General features: G+C 44.5%; 1 protein-coding gene across 3 annotated transcripts in view; it reads right to left on the reverse strand.

The window, feature by feature from the left end:
* C17H4orf51 (chromosome 17 C4orf51 homolog) overlaps positions 1-15,152 on the reverse strand; it is a 50,819-nt gene extending 35,667 nt beyond the window's left edge. For all 3 annotated transcript variants that reach the window (XM_061384076.1, XM_061384075.1, XM_061384073.1), the window contains exons 1-2: positions 14,561-15,152; positions 8,900-8,961 (exon numbers count right to left, since the gene is read on the reverse strand). In XM_061384076.1, the coding sequence (XP_061240060.1) occupies positions 8,900-8,961; positions 14,561-14,787 (289 nt within the window). In that variant the 5' untranslated portion in view covers positions 14,788-15,152. The remainder of the gene's footprint in view (positions 1-8,899; positions 8,962-14,560) is intronic.
* Positions 15,153-15,390: the final 238 nt, after the last annotated feature.

Genomic DNA, 15,390 nt, shown 5'->3' on the forward strand with positions numbered 1-15,390 from the left:
TTGACCTACCCATCCCCGTGTTCCTTGAAACTTCGAGTTCCTTAAAATGAAGCTTCATGAACACAAAACATAATGTTGGAAAGTAAAGAAAAAATTGTTTTTAACCTTTTCTGAGTGCTGTGGTCTTAAACTGTATGCATACAAAAGAGGAGAATTTAGATAAAAAATTAAAAGCACTTAACAACCCAGAGTCTGTGGACACCCTGGAGAGATCTAAGATGTATGCATTGGTGGCTTGTAGAAGTGTCTTGATGGATATTTTTCTGAAGATAGAGCCTAGAGCTTTCATCAGACTTCTCAAAGTGTCTCAATGTCTTAAAGAGAGAATTGCCAACCATGGGGATGGATGACAGAGTGAATCTTTTCCTGACAGACTATTAAGAATAAGGCATTTAGTGTTCTGAACATTAGGTGAGAATATCCTATCAATATGAAGTTTCTTGCATGTAATAACAGTACTATGGTTATATAAGATAATAGGTTATTAGCAAATAGTACTTGGAGAAGGCAATGGGGTCGCTAAGAGTCAGACACGACTGAGTGACTTCACTTTCACTTTTCACTTTCATGCATTGGAGAAGGAAATGACAACCCACTCCAGTGTCCTTGCCTGGAGAACCCCAGGGACGGGGGAGCCTGGTGGGCTGCTGTCTATGGGGTCACACAGAATCGGACACGACTGAAGCAACTTAGCAGCAGCAGCAGCAAATAGTATTATGGTTATAAGCAAACACTGTTGCTCCTAGAGGTACATGCTGAAGTGTTTAAGGATATACTGTTACTATGCCTGAAAATTTACCATCAATAGTTCTGCAGAGTATTACATACAAGTATCAATAAGGAGAGACTGAGATAAAACTATATGTTAACAAATGTGGCAAAATGTTAACAATTGGTGAATCTAGGCAGGGAGTAGGCAAATACTGGTTCTACTATTCCTTCAACTTTTCTATGAATTAAAAAATTCATAAAGGATAAATGAATAAGGCATTCATTTATCTGCTCAATTTCATAATGATAGACAAAGTGCTATTATCATATTTCATAGATGACTAAAACCAGGAAGAAAAAGATTCGGAAAACCAGGCAGCACCATCTCAAATTACACTAAGGCCATAACCAAGAACAGACCTAAAAACGATGCCTTCTCCCCATCTTCTCCCCACATACTTGTAGCCCATCCCATAGGGAGGTCCATGGTTTGTTCACAGAAGCCCACTGAAATCACTGCAATGCCTGTGCATTGGTGCTCAGTCGTGTCCGACTCTCTGTGACCCCATGGACTGTATGTAGCCCATCAGTCTCCTCTCTCCACGGGATTCTCCGGGCAAGAAGACTGGAGTGGGTTGCCATTTCCTTCTCCAGGGGATCTTCCCCAACCAAGGATCAAACCAGGGTCTTCTGCATCTCCTGTGCTGGCAGGCGGATTCTTTACCACTGCGCCACCTGGGAAGCTTACTGTTGTGCTCTCTTTTCCTCGTGGAGGTTATGCTTGAACAGTAAAGTATGCAGGGTAACAGATGGCATTTTGTGACCTTCTTAATAACAGGCTTAGCTGCCAATGTTCCCTTGTGTCCAGTCTCTGCAGGGAATTTGGACGCCGTTGCCTTACACTTGAATCTTTCCTGGCAAACACTTTTAACCATTTATTAGACTGTTTTCTAATTTCAAATTGAGCAAAACAAAATCCCGAACACCTGAAAGGGACGGTGGTAGCTCCTGGGTCTGGGGATGTGTCCTGGGATTCGTTGGGGTATGCTGGCCATCAGCTGGTGTACCTGGCATTTTTTAGTGTGGGGAGGACCTCAGTCCCAGGCACACTGCTTTCCAGGCTGTCTAGATTTATGGGGTAGCCAACACAAGCTTTTTTCTTTCTGTAGTTTAAAAGAAACATATGCACTTCCCACGGCCAGGCATATGAATTAGCCAGATAAATGAGGTCCTGGCATTAGCAGATTCTCTGCCGTGACCGCCCACGCTGGGAGTGAGCTGGGGGACCCCGTGGCGGGGGAGGCTGGTTCTAAGGTATCTTCCTCATTCCTTGCACCCGTGGGCAGCCGCACTGTCCGTGGGAGGAGGAGGAGGGCAGGGATCGGGTTAACAGAGCGGCCCTGAGAGGAACCAGGGAGGACCTTCGTGCTGAAGCCTGAGGCATCACCTCTCTTCTCCCCCAGCACAATGGACCCCCATGGCTTCTCCCTCCAGGGAGGGGAGTGGTCAGGTCAGTCCGGTTCAGGCAACTGGTGTGTGGCGAGGTGGGGGAGGGGAGAGATGGGTGGAGAAAGTGCTAGAACATTATCAGCACAGATGGTAGGAGTGGAAAGTGTGGAAACTCAGGGTGAGACAACCCAGGTGCCAGGCGCAGGATGGCATAGAGTCACAGGCAGGAGGAGACAGAAATTAGGTTTCTGTGAGGGCGAGAGGATGGCGGGTGTGTGTGGCGGGGAGGGGGGCGGGCCTTCATTCCGGGGAGGGGAAGCTCCCCTGTGCCTCTGCCTGGGATATGATGGCCTAGGTGTTGGGGAACCTGGATGAGGAGCCCTGAGTCTCTCCCAGGATGGCTGGGGAAGGCTGCCTGGCTTGACTGCCATCTACCCACTTACCATGCCATCTGGGGGTCAGCCTACTGCTCCTTCCCCAGGCAGACCAGCAAACCTGCTAAGGATTGCTGGATAAGCAAATCTGATAAGCCCTTACCTTACCAGCAAACCGGATAATCCTTACCAGCAAACCTGCTAAGGATTGCCGGATCCAGAAAACTGGAAAAGCCCCTCTCTTCAGGCATGTCCTAACCCATCTGCTCCCACCTTCACTCTGGGGCCCCAGCCTCCAGGAGTAAAAAGCTTTGGGAATGATCCCAAAACAGCACAAGGATGCACCATCCCTGTGACGTTATGAAAAGGAGATGGACAAAGCTTGGAAGCAAGACACCCACATCACTAAGAAAGGGCAGTCCCTTGGACACCAACGTTTCTGCTCTCTTTCGTTTCTGCTGGTCATCCCAGATCACACTCGCTAGCCCTTGCTTACAGGGCTGTGCCTGTTTCAGATTTGGGGTTTGCCTGGCTGTGCTTCCTTCCACTCATTACAGAACCTGGGTGCAGGCTGGAGCAGTGTACACAACTAAGGTGGGTGCGTGCGTGCTAAGTTGCCGCAGTCCTGTCCGACTCTTCAACCCGTGGACTATAGCCCACGAAGCTCCTCTGTCCCTGGGATTCTCCAGGCAAGAATACTGGAGTGGGTTGCAGTGCCCTCCTCCAGGGGATCCTCCCCACCCAGGGACCAAACCTGTGTCTCTTATGTCTCCTGCATTAGCAGGTGGTTCTTTACCACCAGTGCCACCAGGGAAGCCCCTGTACAACTAAAACCACATTCAAAATGCAACAGTGCCATCTGCTATTTTTTTTACTCAATTTTTAAGGTATTTTATATGTAATACTTTAGAATCCTGCTATTAAACACACTAAAGCCTGCCACTGGAAACACAAGGTTTTGAAAGGTTGCTTCTATAAAAACTACATTATAATTTTTAAAAGTACTTTTATAAATTTCCTTTGGAAAGACAAATTCTATGTAAGAAACTGTCTCCATAAGGAAATATATTGTGGGAAAGAAAAAGTCAACCATAGAAGGTCTATAAAAACCACTGTTCAACGTACAATTAAAGGACACCTGGTTTGTGTTTAGCCCTGCCCTGGGTGCTGGAGATACAGAAACCAACAAGACAGACAAGTTCCTGCTCTCTTGAAGCTTCTGTTCTATAAGAGGAAAGATAATCAACAAGTAAACAAATATAATAATACATAGCAAACTAGGCATTAAGATGAAAATTAAAAATGGAAAGTGTGTGAAGAACTGACTTTAAATATAGTGGCCAGGGAAAACTTCTCTGAAGAAGTGACATTTACATTCAAACCTGAAGCGTACAGTTCAGCAGAGCTGGGATGATGGGTTCCGGCAAAGAGAATGTGTGTGCAAAGGTCCTGAGGTAGGAAATGGCTTAGCAGTTTCAAATCCCTGAGAGAAGCCAATTAACTGGAACAGAGTGATCAAAAGCGAAAGGCATGAAATGGGAGTGGAGGATCTGATTGCAGGCGTCACAGAAAACCGAGTGACATCATCTTATTTATGCCTGAAGGCCTCCCTGTGTGAAGACACGACTCATGGGTATTCTGGTCGTTCCTTTTACTTTCAGAAGTCTTTTGAGGTTTGGAGAAGTGAGAGTGAAAGAACAGGAGAAAAAGATGATGTTGAAAATGAACACACTCTTGAAGGAACACGACAAGTCATCTTCACCTTGCCCTCTTAGAATATTATTTGGTTCCTATAAGTATTCTCCTGAGTGCTGTCATCCTTGTAAAAGGCCATAATACCATGGGACTTCCCTGGTGGTCTGGTGGGTAAGGCTCTCTGCTCCCAGTGCAGGGGGCCCAGGTTCGATCCCTGGTCAGGGAACTAGATCCCACGTGCATCAGCTAAGACCTGGTGCAGCCAAATAAATAAATAATGTGTTTTGTTTTGTTTTTTAAAAAAAGGCCATATGCCATAAAGACAATCCCAGGTTGCTCTTTAGGGACTTGGAATTTGTTATGTGTGACTAGGGAATATCGTAAGAAAGAATGCACATTCTCATACATTCTGTCACACCTGGGCTCTGATGATGTCAGTCTATAGAGAACCTCTTCCCTGGTACATATTACATCTCTTAGAACAGCTAGAATCAAAGAGGCCAGCGTACCCTTCTGCAAGAGTAACTTGGGCTCATCCTGGAGGGATGTACAGAGGCGCTCAGAACGAGAGAAGGGGCAGGGACCGCCTTGAGTGCAGCCCCAGAGGCAGCGGGGCCCACATCCCATCTCTTCATAAATCGCTTTTGCAGGAGAGGAGCTTTTTAAATAAAGCTTGCTAGAATCTGTCTTAGCAGAATGTAAAGAGAGAGGAACCGCTGACCAATTTCTGTCTGTATTGCAGTTTTAAGACCCTCGATTTTAGTTTTTCTTAGTTATTGCTTTGTTCTTTGAACTTGAGAGATGAGCAGTTTGGGGGGGAAGGCACCAAAGGAGGGAAAAGCCACCGCCACGTCACTTGGAAAGAAAATTAATAGTAACACCAAAGGAAAATCCACCTTAGCGTAGGCAGAATAAGACCGAATTCTTTGAAAGGCAGTCTTGAAAAAATCTGAGAACGTTTTTCCTCTGATGCTTGTGAATCACACTTAGGAACAGTCCATCTGATTTTCGTATCTTTGGAGGGACACATTCTACAAGGAGAACATTAAGAGACCCATGTCCACGAGTGGTGAGCAAATTTATCCAGTGGGCTTGTACTGATTTGGCTTCACGTTTTAACTCCCTTCATCAGATGCTTCTAGCACAAAGTTGAGAAATCTGTATGCAGGTCAGGAAGCAACAGTTAGAACTGGACATGGAACAATAGACTGGTTCCAAATAGGAAAAGGAGTTCGTCAAGGCTGTATATTGTCACCATAGAAGTTATTTAACTTCTATGCAGAGTACATCATGAGAAACGCTGGATGGATGAAGCAAAAGCTGGAATCAAGATTGCCAGGAGAAACATCAATAACCTCAGATATGCAGATGACACCACCCTTATGGCAGAAAGTGAAGAAGAACTAAAGAGCCTCTTGATGAAAGTGAAAGAGGAGAGTGAAAAAGTTGGCTTATAGCTCAACATTCAGAAAACTAAGATCATGGCATCTGGTCCCATCACTTCATGGCAAATAGATGGGGAAACAGTGGCTGACTTAATTTTGGGGGCTCCAAAATCACTGCAGATGGTGACTGCAGTTGTGAAATTAAAAGATGCTTACTCCCTGGAAGGAAAGTTATGACCAACCTAGACAGCATATTAAAAAGCAGAGACATTACTTTGCCAACAAAGGTCAGTCTAGTCAAGGCTATGGTTTTTCCTGTGGTCATGTACGGATGTGAGAGTTGGACTATAAAGAAAGCTGAGTGCCGAAGAATTGATGCTTCTGAACTGTGGTGTTGGAGAAGACTCTTGAGAGTCCCTTGGACTGCAAGGAGATCCAATCAGTCCATCCTAAAGGAGATCAGTCCTGAGTGTTCATTAGAAGGACTGATGTTGAAGCTGAAACCCCAATACTTTGGCCACCTAATGTGAAGAGCTGATTCATTTGAAAAGACCCTCATGCTGGGAAAGATTGAGGGCAGGAGGAGAAGGGGACGACAGAGGATGAGATGGTTGGATGGCATCACCGACACAATGGACATGGGTTTGGGTGAACTCTGGGAGTTGGTGATGGACAGGGAGGCCTGGCGTGCTGCAGTCCATGGGGTCGCAAAGAGTCGGACACGACTGAGCGACTGAACTGAACTGAGCACACAGTTGATAATCCCAAAATCAGACGTGGAAATTTTCAAAGAAGCACAGAGGGAAGTCATCCTTTGGCTAAATTAAATAATTCTACCTTGATATACTGTCACCTCTTAATGACGAAAGTAGACATCAGTTAAACTAAAATGATCATTTGAGGAAAATGAGAAAAGCAACATGGGCAAAGTCCCCACTAGTAAATCATCATTATGAATACATTTTACATTTATGTCTTTTCTACCTTTCTCCTACCATACTTTACCATAAAGACAGGAGAAGATAGAAAAAAGCAATACCTATCATACAGTGGTAAATTATTTAATTTCCCCTGCCCTAGACTTGGAGAAGAAGAAGTCCCCAAGTTTAGTCTTCTCTAAACTCGGAGAAGGCAATGGCACCCCACTCCAGTACTCTTGCCTGGAAAGTCCCATGGACGGAGGAGCCTGGTAGGCTGCAGTCCATGGGGTCGCTAAGAGTCGGACACGACTGAGTGACTTCGCTTTCCCTTTTCACTTTCATGCATTGGAGAAGGAAATGGCAACCCACTCCAGTGTTCTTGCCTGGAGAATCCCAGGGACGGGGAGCCTGGTGGGCTGCCGTCTATGGGGTTGCAGAGTCGGACACGACTGAAGCGACTCAGCAGCAGCAGCAGCAGCCCTAGACTTGTCTTCAGGCCAGGGGTGTGTGTGTGTTCAGTCGTGTGTGACTCTTGTAACCCCATGGACTGCAGCCCGCCAGGCTCCTCTGTCCATGGAATTTTCCAGGAAGAATACTGGAGTGGGTAGCCAGTCCCTTCTCCAGCCAAGCTAGGTAGTGTGTTTCAATTTTATGTTTATCACTGCAAAGGGAGAAAGAAAGTCTTTCTTGATTTTAACAGTAGCGCAAATGGTTTGCCGCCCTGTCCTCTTGCCTCAACAAACCATAGAGGGAGGCATCAAATCCATTTCAAATGTACTATTCCCATACAGTCCAATTTTATTAGGAAAGCCAGCAGAACAGTGATCGTGCAAGGCAGTGGTTAAAAACCTTGATTCCGTTTTTCAGGAGAACTCCCTGAGGCTGCAGGATGGTTCTCGGCACCATACTGACAACACGCGGGCACATACTGAATAACAAAGGTAACAGAAAGCGTTAATAGGATATTTTACACAGCGCTTTAATATCCTCACCCGAGATGACTCTCATTGGTCTTATTAAACCTTCAAAGATTGAACCCAGAGAGATGGATATTATATGCTGCTGCTGCTGCTAAGTCACTTCCGTCGTGTCTGACTCTGTGCGACCCCATAGACGGCAGCCCACCAGGCTCCCCTGTCCCTGGGACTCTCCAGGCAAAAAAACACTGGAGTGGGTTGCCGGTTCCTTCTCCAGTGCATGAAAGTGAAAAGTGAAAGTGAAGTCGCTCAGTCGTGTCTGACTCGTAGCGATCCCATGGACTGCAGCCCACCAGGCTCCTCCGTCCATGGGATTTTCCAGGCAAGAGTACTGGAGTGGGGTGCCACTGCCTTCTCCAGGAAATTATATGGGAAAAACCTATTGTGTTTCTTCCTCAAAATCAGAGTGTGGGGTAGGAGGGCTGGCTGCCCCCCTCTGCCGAGCGCAGTTGTTACTGGACAGGGGCTGCCCAGCCCAGGACTCTGAGCTCTCGTGAGCTGGGGCCTTGTGACTCCTTCCCCCACTGGAATGTGAGCATGTGAGGTGTAAGTCGCTTCCAGGCTGAAATGGTGGAAAAGCCACGTGCCATCCCGACCCTTTATCCTCCCCCACCTGCCAGATGGAGATTCGGGGGCCCCAGGAGATGGTGGAACTCCCAGATGAACGACGTCTGTGTCCTTAGATCTAAGTTCTGTCTGCAAAACACCTTCTTGGTCCTTTATATGAAGAAAAAACCTATATTTTATCATGTTGCCTGAATGCTCAGTTGCTTCAGTCATGTCTGACTCTTTGTGACCCCATGGACAGTAGCCCACCAGGCTCCTCTGTCCATGGGATTTTCCAGGCAAGAATACCAGAGTGAGTTGCCATGCCCTCCTCCGGGGGATCTTCCCCACCCAGGGATGAAACCTGCTTCTCTCATGTCTCCTGCATTGGCAGGTGGGTTCTTGACCACTAGCACCACCTGGGAAACCCATTATCATGTTAAGCAACTGGAATTTGGAAGTTTCTCTATTATAGCAGCAAGTGTTATCCTGATTTAACTGAAGTGGGGTGGAGGTGGTATCGATTAGTAAATGGAGTTTCTTAGTTGGTGGTTTGTAATGGTTTGGTTTCTCTTCCTAATTCTTTGACATACCCAGTAAAGCTCACATTCTGTTACTTAGAGCTCCAAGCTCTGGGAGAAGGTACCTTCTGAGGAGGACATTTTTGCCCTGGAATAATTATTATTTTTAAGAGCGACTGATCCAGAGTGGAACATGCTAGAGGCACCTTGCCTTTAGTAGGTATATGGAAACTGTTCGGATGACAATCTCGAACATAAAAGTTATCAAGGCAGCAACCTTGGCAAAACGGCTGTGCTCAGAACTGATCACATTGCACTCACCTTTAGCATCTGTGGTCTCTTGGAGCTCAGCCCTCCCAGCAAAGTAGTTTGGCAATGCCATCCTATGGAAAGCAAGTACGAGAAACAAGGTATGAGCTTATGGGGTTTTAAGCCACAGCCTATGGGCTTGCAGGGATTTTCACTCATGCTTTCATTTAATTTCTTAAACTTCGGCTTCTTTTCTTCCCCTTTTCCACTCTTTCAACAGTAAAAATCCCATTAAATCAACCCAAATTAGACTTTCTCATTGTCTTTAGTGATTTTTTTGTTCCCCAATTTATCATAAAAGGGTAAACTGTTCAACTTTTGTACATGAAAAGCTCAAACAGTAAGTTCATAATTGTTTTCACAGAATTTATGAGACTTTCCCTAGGGAGCTGTTTTCAAAATAAAATAAGTGCTATGAATGGAATAGGAAATATTACAGTAATTATGTTGGTTTCCCAGGAAAACTTAGAACTTAATAGCGGCGGGGTAACTTGGGGACTAGCAGATGCTGTGTCTAGCCTTCAAAACGTATCTGGATCTCAGTTTCTCTGAATCCAGATATAATGCTCACGTTAGGCAAGCAGTTGGCTTGGTGGGAAGTGCAGTCATGAATTTCTAGAGGATGACTGTTGTTTTAGGGCCTCTCATTGAGGAAAGGAGGATCTTCTAGCTCCGGGGAAATGGAACTATATGTGTGTTAGGGGTAAAGTGAAGTTATGTCAGCCTAGACTCCTAGTACAGGGGTGGGAAAGAGGGAGGATTTGGAGCATGGATGGATCGGGAGTTTGGGATTAGTAGATGCAAACTATCATGTCTAGAAATAGATAAATAACAAGGCTCTGCTGTATAGCACAAGAAACGGTTTTAATATCCTGTGCTAAACCATAATGGAAAAGGATATGAAAAAGAATGTATACATATGTATAACTGAATCACTTTGCCACACAGCAGAAATTAACACAACACGGTAAGTCAACTATACTTCAAAAGCTAAATTTAAAAAAATGTAAAAAAAATAATACGAGTTCTAAAATGCTCCTAGACATGTACTGAGCCCACAGATAGCCCTCATCGTCCCTGAGACAGGGGCTGGTGGCCCACCCTGCACCTTTCTTCTCCTTACCTACAGCAGCAACTGAATCACCAGGGAGTGTTACTTTTTAGAAGCACATTTGATTTTTTTTTCCTTTCCTGGTGCACGGGCTCAGTTGCTCCATGGTATGTGACATCTTCCCAGACCAGGGATCGAACCCATGTTCCCTGCAGTGGCAGGCAGATTCCTAACCACTGGACCACCAGGGAAGACCACCAAATGCACATTTCCATCCCAACCCCCATAATTATTTTTCCAATAGGTTTGGAGCAGAAAGTCAGACAGTCAGTGGCCCAGTTTCTGACTTCTATGGGAATCATTTATTTGCTTCTCTTTTTATTTATTTATTTTTTTTATCACCCAAGCAGATACACCAAACACCGTAGTTTGGCTTGGGCTGTTTTTTTTAAGAGGGCTTCCCAGGTGGCATGAGTGGTAAAGAACCCACCTGCCAGCGCAGGAGACCTAGAGACTCGGGTTCAGTCCCTGGGTCGGAAAGATCCCCTGGAGGAGGGCATGGCAACCCACTCTAGTATTCTCGCCTGGAGAATCCCATGGACAAGAGGAGCCTGGAGGGCCACGGTCCATAGCGTCATAAGGAGTCGGATACAACTGAAGTGACCTGGCATGCACGATTTTTTAGAACTCTTACATAAATAGAATAATATACCTATGTTTTGCATCTGTTCAAATGCTGCATACAATGTTTGTGGCATTTCAGGGTGCGACCAGAGTCTGTTCATTACACCGGCGTTGTACAATCACACACTGTCTGTTCATTCTTTTATATTTTAATAGTATGTATTCTACGTTAGGCTTGTTTTTTAGTTTTTTGGCTATTGTGAAAAATGCTGCTGTGAACTACTTGTACATATCTCTTGGTGCATGTGTGACAAACTTTTCGGCTGGATATATACTTGAAATTGCTAAGTCCTAGGATATCTATAGCATCAACTTTAGAAAACAAGACCAAACTGTTTTCCTCAAGAAAACAATTCAATGCATATACCCACCAGATGTACATGAAAGACCTCGTTTTGTACTTTCACCAGCACTTTGTATTAGTAATCTTTTTAATTTTAGCCATTCTGGACGTTTACATGAGTACGCTCATTGTGGTTTTAATTTGCATGTCCTGATTATTAATATGGTTAAGGAAATTTTGATACATTTTATTGATCACAGGGATATCTTGGTTTATGAATTTCATTTCAAAGTCTCTTTCCTATTTTTCTAGTGGGTTGTCTTTTTCATACTAATTTGTATGAGTTTTTCTTTTTAAAATATTTTTATTTATTTATTTAGCGGTGCCAGGTCTTAGTTGCGGCATGCAAACTATTAATCGCAGCATGTGAACTCTTAGTTGCAGATTGTGGCCCTGACCAGGGATCAAACCCAGACACGCTGCATTGCAAGCACGGAGTCTTAGCCACTGAACCACCAGGGAAGTCCCCAGGAGGTTCTTTTAAAAAATATTTATCGTACGCCTCCTGGGGACTTCCCTGGTGGTTCAGTGGCTACGACTCCATGCTCGCAATGCGGCGTGTCTGGTTGCCATATGACCCAGCAATCCCACTGCTGGGCATACACACCGAGGAAAGCAGAATTGAAAGAAACACGTGTACCCCAATGTTCATCGCAGCACTGTTTATAATAGCCAGGACATGGAAGCAACCTAGATGTCCATCAGCAGATGAATGGATAAGAAAGCTGTGGTACATATACACAATGGAGTATTACTCAGCCATTAAAAAGAATACATTTGAATCAGTTCTAATGAGGTGGATGAAACTGGAGCCTCTTATACAGAGTGAAGTAAGCCAGAAAGAAAAACACCAATACAGTATACTAACGCATATATATGGAATTTAGAAAAATGGTAACAATAATCCTGTATGCGAGACAGCAGTAGAGACACAGATGTATAGAACAGTCTTTTGGACTCTGTGGGAGAGGGCGAGGGTGGGATGATTTGGGAGAATGGCATTGAAACATGTAAAATATCATGTATGAAACGAATCGCCAGTCCAGGTTTGATGCAGGATACAGGAAGCTTGGGGCTGGTGCACTGGGATGACCCAAAGGGATGGTATGGGGAGGGAGGAGGGAGGGGGTTTCAGGATGGGGAACACGTGTACACCCGTGGTGGATGCATGTTGATGTATGGCAAAACCAATACAATATTGTAAAGTAAAAAATAATAATAAAAAAAGAGAAAAAAAAATTTATCGTAGTTATGAGCCTTTGGTCAGTCACTGAGTTGAAAATCTCACCTTTGTATCTGTAGCTCAACTTTCATACTTTTAAGGGTGTATTTTGTTAAACGGAGCTACTTTAAGCTAGTCTCATTTACTTCATTGTTTCTTTGTGGTTAGGACTTTTCGTGTTCTGTTTAGGAAATCTTTGCCAACCCCAAGATCATCAAGATACTCCTTATGTCATTATCTAATGGGTTTTTGCTATTTTTGCCTTTCACACTGTGGTCTCTAATTCATCTGGAAGGAATCTACCTGGAATTGCAAACATGACCTTTCTCCACTGTTCTGCCACCTTTTACATAAATAAGTGCCCATATATGCAAGGTTCTGTTTCCGGGCCCTTTTTTTCTGTTCCAGTTGTCTATTTGTTATCTTGGTGCCATAGTGCTATTCTGCCTTAATTACTGAGGCTTTATGGTAAGTTTTGTTATCTGTAGAGGAAACACGCGTACTTTGTTCTTCTTTAAGAGTGTTCTGACTGTTTCCTGGTCTTGAACAATCTTGTCAAGTTCCACAAAAACACCTATTGGAATTGTATAGAATCTGTAAATCAATTTGGGGAGAAATAATATTTTTATAATATTCAGTCTTCCAATCCATGAACATGGTTCATCTCTCTATTGACTTAGATCTTCATATTCTCTCACTAAGGTCTTATAGTTTTCTGTGTGGAGATCTTACATATCTTTGACTATCTTTATTCTAAAACCTTGACCTATTTTAGCAAAGTGGCATTTTTTAAAAAATTTCATTTGAAAACTTACTGGTAAGCACTAATTTTGTTTTATACTTCCTGTTTTTAACATTCATGAAAATTTTGTATTGTGCTCTTTCCTTTATTATAAAAATTTTCACTTTATTATAAAGATGTTTCTGATCTCCATTCTACCTGTGTCACAGGCATACCTTGTTTTATTGGACCTTGCACTTTGCAGATATTGTATGTTTTGCAAATATAAGGTGTGTGGCAAGCCTGTGTTGTTAGATGATGGTTACACTTTATTTTTTTTAGCAACCATATATTTTTTTAATTTGCATGAACATTGTTTTTTAGGCATAATGTTCTTGCCCGCCTAATAGACTACAGTATAGTGTATGTGTAATTTTTTATGTACTGGGAAACCAAAAAGTTTGTGTGACTTGCTTTATTGGGATACCCACTTTGTTAGACCAAACCCACAGTATCTCCAACGTCTACCTGTACTGTTGCTGCGGCAACAAACACATGCTCCCTGTTTGTCCTGGCTTTTCAGTAAGCCCTGGCACAGTGCCTCTTTATTTCAGAAGCATGATCCAACATGACAATGCTTTTTCACTCAGGGATTTGCCTCTATTAGTACTAATGCGGAAAGGAAAATCACTGCTTTTCAAATAATGTGGGGACTCTTCTGAAAGGTCCAGTTAGGGCTCTCACAGTTTTTATCTCCTCTGGGTTTGTACACCTCAGAGAGTCCAAGGTTGAGATGGGGAGGCCACTGTTGCCTGGAAGATTCCCCCGGGGGGCCCAGAGATGCCTCAAAATTCACAGGGTTAGCAAAGGGACTTCCAAAGTTAATTGAGGTGCCAACTTAAGAGCTGTTGAAAACGCAGACTGTGTAGTTCATTGGAATACACCAGACGAGGTATCCGATTCGAAAGTACCCCTGAGACATTTCAGCTTTAAGTATTGTTTTGACAATTTGGAAAGCCCTGGAAGGCAAAATAACTAACATTCATGAGGCTTAGTCACTAAGTTGTGTCTGACTCTGTGCAGCCCCGTAGGCTGTAGCCCCACCAGGCTCCTCTGTCCACGGGATTTCCCAGGCAAGAACACTGGAGTGGGTAGCCATTCCCTGCTCCAGGGGATCTCCCTGACCCCTGCATGCAGGGATCGAACCTGCATCTCTTTTGTCTCCTGAGTTGGCAGGTGGGTTCTTTACCTCTTATGCCACCTGGGAAGCCCATCTTAACCAAATACTCACATTTTACCTTGTAAAAGCAGTTGTGCATCAATTTTAGAAGGACTAAAGAGAGAGTGACAATCATAGTTTCCACTGGTAACTGACACTTAGCTCTTCTTCCTGGGTCAGGAAGATCCCCTGCAGAAGGAAATGGCAGTATTCTTTCCTGGGCAGTCCCATCAACAGAGGAGCTTTGCAGGCTACACTCCATGGGGTCGACTGAAGCAAGTTCGCATGCACGCCCCCTGACATCTACCCGGGAAAATATACAGAGTGGAAGTCCGGGAAGTGTTTCGGGGTTGGCAACAGCCTCCTCATTCTAGTTATCATTCTCATCTAGTCAGAGAGACATAGCCAGCAGCAAATCACAAAGCGATCTTACTTGTGAGGCTCAGGCCAGGGCTGTCCTGCTCTAAGTCGGCCGCCCGTGGACTCGTCCAGCTGCTTTTCCCTGTAACTGCCCATGTATGTTGTCACAGACAAATCTGACCACCTTGCTTCATCCTGCCAAGATGCTGCAGCCTTCCGTCTGATCACATCAAACTCTTGAGAAGTGAGAGGGCTGAAGGGCAGAACAATTTGTGGTGTCAAGTAGAAGAAGTGTGACATGGCCCGCTTTGAAGGACAGCTTTTTGAGCCCTCTCCGTCATGCAGAATTAATTTCCTTTTTGTAGTGGGAAGTAATCAACCTGGCTCAGCAAACTTTGTGACTCTGACGGCTCACAGAATGCAGAAGCTGAACTCAAAGTTGCCAAGCAACAGGTCGCACAATTCCGCAAGTGCTACTTCCCACCTCCCTCCAGTTTTAACTAGCAAATTTAGAACTTTCTGGCTTTTGCTCTAAGTGATACACAGCTACAAATCCTGGGAAGAAAGCAGGTGGCCACTGCTTTTAGAAATAAGTGAGTCCTACTCATGATGGTTTAAGACGTGGAGCGAGGGGATAGTGCCAAGCATTCATTTCTTCTAAAGGCTGACCTTCACGGGTCTGGAGGCAAATGTGTCCTGTTTGTGATGTCAACAATAGCAGGTGTCTCGAATCGCTTCTCGTGTGTCATAGAGCAATAGTACCGAAGCCGGTGGCCCTCTGGAGTCACCCCAGGGGCTGGTGAAATAAGACCCCACCCCCAGCCATAGATTCTGATTTAACTGGTCTGGAGTAGGGCCTTGGCTTGGCTCATTTTTATTTTATATTTTAAACTTTTTATTTTT

This window comes from Bos javanicus, chromosome 17, assembly GCF_032452875.1.
Source record: "Bos javanicus breed banteng chromosome 17, ARS-OSU_banteng_1.0, whole genome shotgun sequence".
In the NCBI taxonomy this organism is placed as follows: Eukaryota; Metazoa; Chordata; class Mammalia; order Artiodactyla; family Bovidae; genus Bos; species Bos javanicus.